The 10,386-nt window shown below is 36.1% G+C and overlaps 1 protein-coding gene across 1 annotated transcript; it reads left to right on the top strand.

Annotated features, from left to right (window-relative positions):
• Window positions 1–214: 214 nt before the first annotated feature.
• Window positions 215–688, top strand: LOC120882996 (mitogen-activated protein kinase 1-like; the record flags this gene model as incomplete). Its single annotated transcript, XM_040266852.1, has 1 exon — window positions 215–688. A coding segment is annotated over one exon (411 nt), but the record flags the coding sequence as incomplete, so codon positions are not given.
• Window positions 689–10,386: the final 9,698 nt, after the last annotated feature.

Below are 10,386 nucleotides of genomic sequence, written 5' to 3'. Positions count from 1 at the left end.
ACTCACTGGGAAAGACCCAGATGCTGGGCAAGATTGAAGGCAAGAGGAGAAGGGGATGACAGAAGATGAGATGGTTGGATGGCATCACCAACTCAATGGACATGAGCTTGAGCAGGCTCCAGGAGTTGGTGATGGGCAGGAAAGCCTGGCATGCTGTAGTTCATGAGTTTGTAAAGAGTCAGACACTACTGAGTGACTGAACTGAACTGACCACATAGGGTTCCTGACAGAGAATATGACTACTTGCTGGTACCGGGCTCCAGAATTCATGTTGAATTTCAAGGACTACACCAAGTCCATCGACATCTGGTCTGTGGGATGCCTCCTGGCAGAGATACTCTGCAACAGGCCCATCTTCCCCAGGAAGCATTACCTCGACCAGCTGAAACACGTTCTGAGTATTCTTGGATCCTCATCTCAGAAAGACCTGAATTATATAAAAAATTTAAAAGCTAGAAACTATCAACTCTCTCTTCCACACAAAAATAAGGTGCCACAGAACATGCTGTTCCCAAATGCTGACTCCAAAGCTCTGGATTTACTGGACAAAATGTTCACATTCAACCCTCACAAGAAGACTGAAGTGGAGCAGGCTCTGGCCCACCAGTACCTGGAGCAGTACTAGGACCTGAGTGATGAGCCTATCACTGAAGCACCCTTCACATTTGACATGGAACTGGATGACTTGCCCAAGAAAAACTCAAAGAACTCAAATCTAAAATGTTCTCCTTATGTAATCATATTTCACCCTTCCTTCAGTTATAAAACGTGAAGAAACCATTCTTAGCTAATCTAAATTTAATTATTTTCCCTTTTTGTCTAAATTCTTATTCTTTATAGTGTAAAACAACAACAACAACAACAAAAAAAAAACACCACTTAATGCTTGATTCAAAATTTAGCTATACCACTTCTACTCACCTGGCTAGCAGAATGAAATGGATCTTACATTAACTTATAGAAGCAAAGCTTGCATACATATGCACATTACCAGTTTCTTGATGGATAGATCTTCATTATTTAACGTATCGATAAACAACAGTAGAATTTGAAAAACCTATTCAATCTTGTTTATGAATTAAACAACTTTCTCTAACTTCATTCCTCTGTTTCAAGGTTTTTATTTTATGAATAATGGGTTTATTGGATGATGTAAATTCAGTCTCTCTAACAAATATAATGTTAAAAAATTGTGAGTGAAATTTATTTTAATATTAATTAGAATATGTCACAATAAATTATATTAAAACAATTAAGATAAATTGAAAAATTTGTGAATACACCTGCCACAGAATCCTGTTTTTATCTTTGCCCCTAAGATGTTTACTATGGGCTTCCCTGGTGAATCAAATGGTAAAGAATCTGCCTGTGATTGCAGAGAAGATTTGGGTTAGATCCCTGGATTGGGAAGATCCCCTGAGGAGGGCAAAGCAACCCATTTTAGGACAGAGGAGCCTGGCAGGCTACAGTCCATGGGGTCACAAAGTGTTGGACATGACTGAGTGACTGAGCCAGCACAACAAATGCATGTGAAAACTTTGCAAGATGTTTTTATCTGTTCTTTATGCTTCTATCTGAATTATTTCTAAGCTTTTCCTATAGTTTCTGGTAAAACATGCATTTTTAGTTCTCAATAACATTTAATTATTTGAAAACAGAAGACAAAACATCTTAGAACATATAGAAAATGTGCTGAATTTATTTTACTTAACAAAGAACACTAACATAAAGTACAGTATCAGAACACACCTTGTAATAAAGCAGAATGTGGAAAAGGCTATTTTAATGTATCCATAGTGTTGAAGGCAGACATAAGCAATCATTTCAAAATTAAAAACTTACAGTGAGTCTAATTAGTTTTGCAGTTTCTGTAAAATAGACTGGTGGAATTTGATCACACAAGGAGAACCCAAAGCACCTCCCTTTAAAATCTCATATAAGTAACAGTGTATACTTTACATTGTGATAATTTTTATTGTTTCTAGAAACATAAAATAAATATTTTAATATATACATTTTATATTTCATGCCTCAGTATTTGTTTACTTATCATATGAGCATTGCTATTTTAATATTCTTTACAATTTTATTTAATATAACTACATTCTAATATTCAGAAACTTACACTCTCTTTTAATTTATTCATTTTAATTGGAGGAAAATTGTTTTAAACTATTGTGATGGTAAGAATATGCAATGGAGTAAAGACAATCTCTAACAAGAGGTGCTGGGAAAACTGGCCAATCACCTGTAAAAGAATGAAACTAGAACACTTTCTAACACCATCAGTTCAGTTCAGTTCAGTCGCTCAGTCGTGTCTGACTCTTTGCAACCACATGAATCACAGCACACTAGCATCCCTGTCTATCATCAACTCTCAGAGTTCACTCAGACTCACGTCCATTGAGTCAGTGATGCCGTCCAGCCATGTCATCCTCTGCCATCCCCTTCTCCTCCTGCCACCAATCCCTCCCAGCATTAGAGTCTCTTCCAATGAGTCAACTCTTCGCATGAGGTGGCCAAAGTACTGGAGTTTCAGCTTTAGCATCATTCTCTCCAAAGAAATCCCAGGGCTGATCTCCTTCAGAATGGACTGGTTGGATCTCCTTGCAGTCCAAGGGACCTTCAAGAGTCTTCTCCAACACCACCATTCAAAAGCATCAATTCTTCAGTGCTCAGTTTTCTTCACAGTCCAACTCTCACATCCATACATGACCACAGGAAAAACCATAGCCTTGACTACACAGACCTTTGTTGGCGAAGTAATGTCTCTGCTTTTCAATTTTCTATCTAGGTTTGTCATAACTTTTCTTCCAAAGAGTAAACGTCTTTTAATTTCATGGCTGCAGTCACCATCTGTAGTGATTTTGGAGCCCCCCCAAAATAAAGTCAGCCACTGTTTCCACTGTTTCCTCATCTATTTGCCATGAAGTGATGGGACCAGATACCATGATCTTCGTTTTCTGAATGTTGAGCTTTTAGCCAACTTTTTCACTCTCCACTTTCACTTTCATCAAGAGGCTTTTTACTTCCTCTTCACTTTCTGCCAGAAGGGTGGTGTCATCTTCATAACTGAGTTTATTGATATTTCTCCCAGCAGTCTTGATTCTAGCTTGTGCTTCTTCCAGCCCAGCATTTCTCATGATGTACTCTGCATATAAGTTAAATAAGCAGGGTGACAATATACATCCTTGACGTACTCTTTTTCCTACTTGGAGCCAGTTTGTTGTTCCATGTCCAGTTCTGTTGCTTCCTAATACCATAGACAGAAATAAACTCAAAATGGGTTAAAGATCTAAATGTAAGACCTAAATGTATAGTTTCATCTAAATGAAACTATAAAACTCCTAGAGGAAAACATAGGCAGAACACTCTCTGGCATAAATCACAGCAAGATCCTCTATGACCTACCTCCCAGAGTAATGGAAATAAAAGCAAAAATAAGCAAATGGGACTTAATTAAACTTAAAAGCTAAATAAATAAATAAATAAACTTAAAAGCTTTTGCACAATGAAGGAAACTGTAAGCAATGTGAAAAGACAGCCTTCAAAATGGGAGAAAATAATAGCAAATGAAGCAAGTGACAAAGAATTAATCTCAAAAATATACAAGAAGCTCATGCAGAACAATACCAGAAAAATAAATGACCCAATCAAAAAATTGGCCACATTTTGTTTGGGTTGTTTGTTTTTCTGGTATTGAGTTTTGTATGAGCTTATGTCATTAAGTGTTCTGCCTATGTTTTCCTCTATGAGTTTTATAGTTTCTGGTCTTACATTCAGGTCTTTAATCCATTTTGAGATTATCTTTGGGTATGGTGTTAGGAAGCATTCTAATTTCATTCTTTTACATGTGGCTGTCTAGTTTTCCAAGCACCATTTATTGAAGAGGCTATCTTTGCCCCATTGTATATTCTTGCCTCCTTTGTCAAAAATAAGGTATCCATAGGTGCATGGGTTTATTTCTGGGCTTTCTATCTTGTTCCATTGGTCGATATTTCTGGTTTTGTGCCACTACCATACTCGATTCCTTCAGCTTCATTCTTCTTTCTCAAGACTGCTTTGGCTGCTCAGGGTCTTCTGTGTTTCTATAAGAATTAAGACCTAAACAGACACTTCTCCAAAGACATACAGATGGCTAACTAACACATGAAAAGATGCTCAACATCCCTCACTATCAGAGAAATGCAAATCAAAACCACAATGAGGTACCACTTCATGCCAGTCAGAATGGCTATCAAAAAGTATATAAACAATAAATGCTGGAGAGGGTGCTGAAAAAAGTGAACCCTCTTACACTGTTGGTGGTAATGCAAACTAGTACAACCACTATGGAAAATTCTTAAAGAGATGGGAGTACCATACCATCTGATGTGCCTCTTGAGAAATCTGTATACAGGTCAGGGACCAACAGTTAGAACTGGACAAGGAACAACAGACTGTTTCCAAATAGGGAAAGCAATACATCAAGGCTGTATATTGCCACCCTGCTTATTTAACTTATATGTAGAGTACATCATGAGAAACGCTGAGCTGGATGAACACAAGTTGGAATCAAGATTGCCAGGAGAAATATCAGTAACCCCAGATATGCAGATGACACCACCCTTATGGCAGAAAATGAAGAAGTAGAACTAAAGAGCCTCTTGATGAAAGTGAAAGAAGAGAGTAAAAAAGTTGGGTTAAAGCTCAACACTCAGAAAACGAAGATCATGGCATCTGGTCCCATCACTTCATGGCAAATAGATGGGGAAATAGTGGAAACAGTGGCAGCTTTTATTTTGGGGGGCTTCAAAATCACTGCAGATGGTTATTTTTGCCATGAAATTGAAAGATGCTTACTCCTTGGAAGAAAAGTTATGACCAACAGAGACAGTATATTTAAAAGCAGAGACATTGCTTTATTGACAAAGTCTGTCTAGTCAAAGCTTTTGTTTTTCCAGTGTTCATGTATGGATGTGAGAGTTGGAAGATAAAGAAAGCAGAGCACCAAAGATGCTTTTGAACTGTGTTGTTGCAGAAGACTCTTGAGAGTCCCTTGGGCTGCAAGCAGATCCTACCAGTCCATCCTAAAGGAGATCAGTCCTGAATATTCATTGGAAGGATTGATGCTGAAGCTGAAACTACAATACTTTGGTCACCCAATGCAAAGAACTGACTCATTTGAAAAGACCCTGATGCTGGGAAAGATTGAAGGCAGAAGGAGAAAGGGACGACAGAGGATGAGATTGTTGGATGTCATCACCGACTCAATGGACATGAGTTTGAGTAAACTCCTTGTGTTGGTGATGGGCAGGGAAGCCTGGTGTGCTACAGTCCATGGGGTCACAAAGAGTCAGACATGACTGAGCGACTGAACTGAATTGAAGCCAGAAAGAAAAATACCAATACAGTGTATTAAAGCATATATTTGGAATTTAGAAAGATGGTAACAATGATCCTGTATGTGAGACAGCAAAAGAGATACAGATATAAATGAACAGCCTTTTGGACTCTGTGGGAGAAGGTGAGGATGCAATGATTTGAGAGACTAGCATTGATACATGTATATTACCATATGTGAAATAGATGACCAGTCCAAGTTCAATGCATAAAACAGGGCACTCAAAGTCAGTGCACTGGGACTACCCTGAAGGATGGGATGGTGAGGGAGATGGGAGGGAGTTTCGGGATGGGGGACACCTGTACACTCGTGGCTGATTCATGTCAATGTATACCAAAAACCACTACAATATTGTAAAGTAATTAACCTTCAGTTAAAATAAATAAATAAATTTTTAAAAAAGAAAATAATTTTCCCTTCATTACAAAGAAGACTCTGCTTGATGATGTACTGATTTCTTAGGTTAATATCACATACTTCCCATGTGAAAAATTTAAAAGTCATCAAGGTTATACCTTTCAAAAGTATATGCAATATTATGCAACAATTGTGCTTATTCTTAATAAGTTGTTTTAACATAGAAAAAAATATTGTGATGGTTTTTGCCATACATCAACATGAATCAGCCATAGGTGTGTATATCTCTGTCCCTCACATCCTGAACCCCACTCCCACCTCCCTCCCCATCCTATCCTTCTAGGTTGTCTCAGAGCACTGGCTTTGGGTGCCCTCTTCATGCATCGAACTCACACTGTTCATCTGTTTAACATACGGCAATGTGTATGTTTCAAGGCTATTTTTTCAAATCATGCCACCCTCTCCTTTTCCAACTGAGTCCAAAAATCTACTTTTATTCCACATTTATGTGGACATATTAGAAAACACATTTAGCTTTCATTAATATTTCACACATCTGTGGTGTTTCAATGTTTAAAGCACATACAGGTGAATATGAGAAAGTTGAATGGCATAGTTTTTGTTTTTTGAACAGAAATTATGTTAAAGGTGTATTTTCTCTAAGACATTAAAGCATTGTTACTTGTTTTGGCTGTATCCCATTTTCTTTCCATTTATTTCTGTACTCTTCGGTTGCTCCAACTGAAAGCTGTGTCTCCACACATTTTAGTCTTTTTCTGTTAAAGAAACTCAACAGATTAGCTGACCACATGATGCCAAGAATACTCACTTCAATCAAAGCCTAAGTAAAAATGCTGCACAATTTCAAACTAAAAAAAGAGTTTGAAGATATTTGCAGCTTCTAAATCTTTCTTTTTGTAAGGAAGCAGATTCTAATTTTAAAAGAAGTACTGCCCTTAAAAGTGCAATTAAGCTGTCTTAGTGGAGAGGTCACATTAGAAATCATGGAAATTAAACATTTATAGCACTGGATCAAAAATGATTTGTGCATCACACTGATGATCCTTCATTTATACAATTACCCATCCTTAAATTGTTTGGTTCTCAAAATAGAAAAACCATTAAAATAAGAGCAAAAATAAGTATGAAATGAGCACTAGATGCAGTTTCTAATGAAAAATGTATTAGTCCATGCTAATACAAGCAAATAGAAGTAAAAAGATTGGGTAAGCATGCTCAGCTGCAGAAGCATAATAGCTCCTGGCAGTAGAAAAATCAATATTCACAAAAGCCTGGAAATTTTAGTAAAGTGTGTGAAGGACAAAGAATAAAGTCCGTTCTTTGCACTGGGATATTTTTTTCTGTTGTGGACATTACATTTTAATAGGGATAATGATAAAACTTTACTTACATCAATAAAAATAATTTCAGTATCTTCCAAGCACACACTAGAGGTTGGCTAGGAAACCAAGAATAAAGCAGAATTCCTCTTTTATGAACTCAGAGTCTAGTTAAAGGAAAGAGATATCTATGAATATATCATAATTAAATACTAGAAATGATAAATTTTGTGTGTATAGACTCATATAGCAAATAGATAAGAGGATATCACATATGAATAAAGAAAAGAAGGAAGGAAGTATTGAAATAAGGGATTATATAAATGTAAAATAAAACCATATTCTTTGAGCAGTGAGGTAACAGCTGTATTCCTACTCATCCCTCTCTGTAGGATGTCTCCTTGAAAGCAGAATAGGCCAGATAATAGGACTAAAGGTTTGATTTTACAATTCAAAGTTATAGTCTTTCTGACTCTTGGTACCATGCATATGTAAAATTGAAATTAACCTTCTCATAATGAACACAGGAGACAATCACTAGGTACATCTATTTGTTTCTCAAAGAGACAAAAGGAATTTTAATTTTTATTCCTCTTTACTGTTCAACTTGTGTAATATTCCATCCAGACTTGTAGTCATTTTTGTGTTAACATACATGCATGCACATTTGTAATGTTTATTTAAGGTTAAATTGTTTCCATCTCCCTTCAATATTGATATGAAGGGAATTTTGTTGACAGGATTATTTTATTTTGCCAACAGTGGCCAATTATATGTTAAAAATCTGGCAGAACATTTTCCTAAATTGGAAGAAGATAACTAGATTCTCTTTTAATTGTAAGTTCTCTTTTATCACTCTATTATTTTCATTAAAGGCTCTGTTACAAAAGATACACTAAAGTAATAGTGTTCATTTAGCTACTAAAAATGTGAGAATTAAGCATAATGTGACTTTCTTTAAATCAATGAATTTTGAAAATCAAAACCATCAACGGCCACTTACCTCTAGTTTCTACCAAACCAAATTTTTAAGTGTACTATCTTCATCAGTATGACGTTGTATTATAATATAAAGAACACTTGACAAGGGAGATACAAGTTGCAAATGATGTCATTTTTTTTCTGAAAAACCAATTTGAGTAAACATTAAACTTTTATTTTTTTTCAAAAAGTAGCATCAATCAGCTGTTTACACCCCAATACTTTTTGAAATACTTGAGTCAAAATATTTACTTTTCTGTATTCACTAATTTAAACAAGATTCAAAACTTCAAAATTGTAATGACTTTGCCTTTCTTACTCTGAAGTGTTACTAGAACTCTGTCAAGGAAGCGATAAGAACAAATTAAATTTTGCTTTATAGACACATGGTTTGGATATTCTATAAGTATATGTAAACTGCACAGATTAAAAGCATAATTTCCATAGTAAAGAAGTTAAGAGGTTTAAGTCTAGTTAAATCAAACTTATGGAAGCCCGAGTTCAAGACTAAATTGTGGCTTGTGTTGGCAGAGTACTGCAAGATAAAATAAACTCTACTTAATGTTGCTAAAAAGTGGGGGAAAAAGTGAAAGGAAAACTGAAATTTATCTGATTTAAACTTGTATATCTGTGTATCTTTATCTATCTACATCTATAGCTATATTTCTTTCTGCATCTATATTTATATCTATACATCACAATAATCCAAGCAGAAAACAGATGTAAATGCAGGTGATTGCCTACTCTCCCAAGTGGTTTTGAGAAGCAAGAAAAGCAAAAGGAAGTCTCTTAGTTCTTAATCCTGCCCATTCTACCTTCACATAAACCAAACAAAATTTTTTGTGTGTGTTTGAAAATGAGATACAAGAGAGAAAAAAAAAATTAAGTAGGCAATAATCTTGTCATTTCTTTTACTCCTGATTTGAACTGAAGCAGATGGTTAGGTTCAGAAGAAATTCTGGAAATAGATATACAAATCTAAAACATCCTAATAACAGAAGCTACTCATAAAGCTTTCATTTCTCCAACAGACACAAAGAACCGGTTGGCTAAGCATTTGTATGTGTGTGTGTGTGTGAGAGCCTATTGGGAGGATAACTGGAGAGTGAAGACAAAATTATCATAATCACCCAGAGCTAATTATCTCCTTCAGTAAACAGAAATTTAGCAGAGAGAAAGTTAAATGAGAAAATAGATAAGGCAAAATCCTCTAGGGGAATATGAAGGCCAAAGAAATAAATTATTCCAAGAACTCAGTTGAAGTTTTCTCTCCAACTTGACTCTAACAGTGAATAACCTTGTCCCAAACATGCCAACTGTTTCTTCAAGGATACTCATGAAGAATGGGACTGACTGAGAACAAGGCTATGAGGAGTGATGGGTAGAGAGGGAAGTGAGATTTTCTAAAACAGATTACCAAAGTATATTTTTGAGACCTTCAAAGTGAGGAGAAGATAAAAATCTAAGTCATGTGTTCATCATAAATGCAAGTGTCTTATTCTTGTGTGCCCATGAAGGAAAGGAGAACACATCCAGAGCACTCACCAATTAAAAAGAGAATCAATTATTCATTAAATGACCAAGACAAGAAGCTAAAAGTTCCAGAAAATTAATAAGGCAATGTTGATTCAAAAAGAAATTTCAGATGAATAAAAAATTGTTTATTAATAACCTGTACATTGGAACCATCTAGGAATTCATATTTTAAAGTAGCTGTGGGAGGGAAACTGCAGAGGAAAGCAACAATAAATGAGTAAAAAAGTCACAATATGTACTTTGAATAATGTTTGGATGAATTTAATATGACTTCCCTGGTGGCTCAGATGGTAAAGTGTCTGTCTACAATGCGGGAGACCCAGGTTCAATCCCTGGGTTGGGAAGATCCCCTGGAGAAGGAAATGGCAATCCACTCCAGTACTATTGCCTGAAAAATCCCATGAACAGAGGATCCTGGTAGGCTACAGTCCATATGGTCACAAAGAGTCGGACACGACTGAGCGACTTCACTTTTGAATATTTCAGAATCATAAAATTTTAAAGAAGTATCACCCTTTCATTGATTTAATCTTGAACTTATGTGTCCTGCCAGTCAGATTTCAGGTTTGGAAAATAATTTTCTGTCACAGAGTATTTCAGAAGTGAGTGAATTTCTTAAGAGCAAGGAACAGAGATAATAAAGGCACTGAAAATGCAGGGGGCTAAACCCCTGACAGATTAGGGAAAGCCAATGCTTTCCGTGGGTTAGTAGCTAATCTTTATAGCCTCAAGACAAAGTCCTGCTGGAAGGATGGCATTAGGTGATAGGCTAGGGTACTATAACGTGAC

The sequence above is a fragment of the Oryx dammah genome, unplaced genomic scaffold (genome assembly GCF_014754425.2).
Source record: "Oryx dammah isolate SB20612 unplaced genomic scaffold, SCBI_Odam_1.1 HiC_scaffold_24, whole genome shotgun sequence".
Lineage (NCBI taxonomy): Eukaryota > Metazoa > Chordata > Mammalia > Artiodactyla > Bovidae > Oryx > Oryx dammah.
Note: the sequence above shows the minus strand (reverse complement) of the source record. Positions and strands in the feature narration are given on the sequence as shown.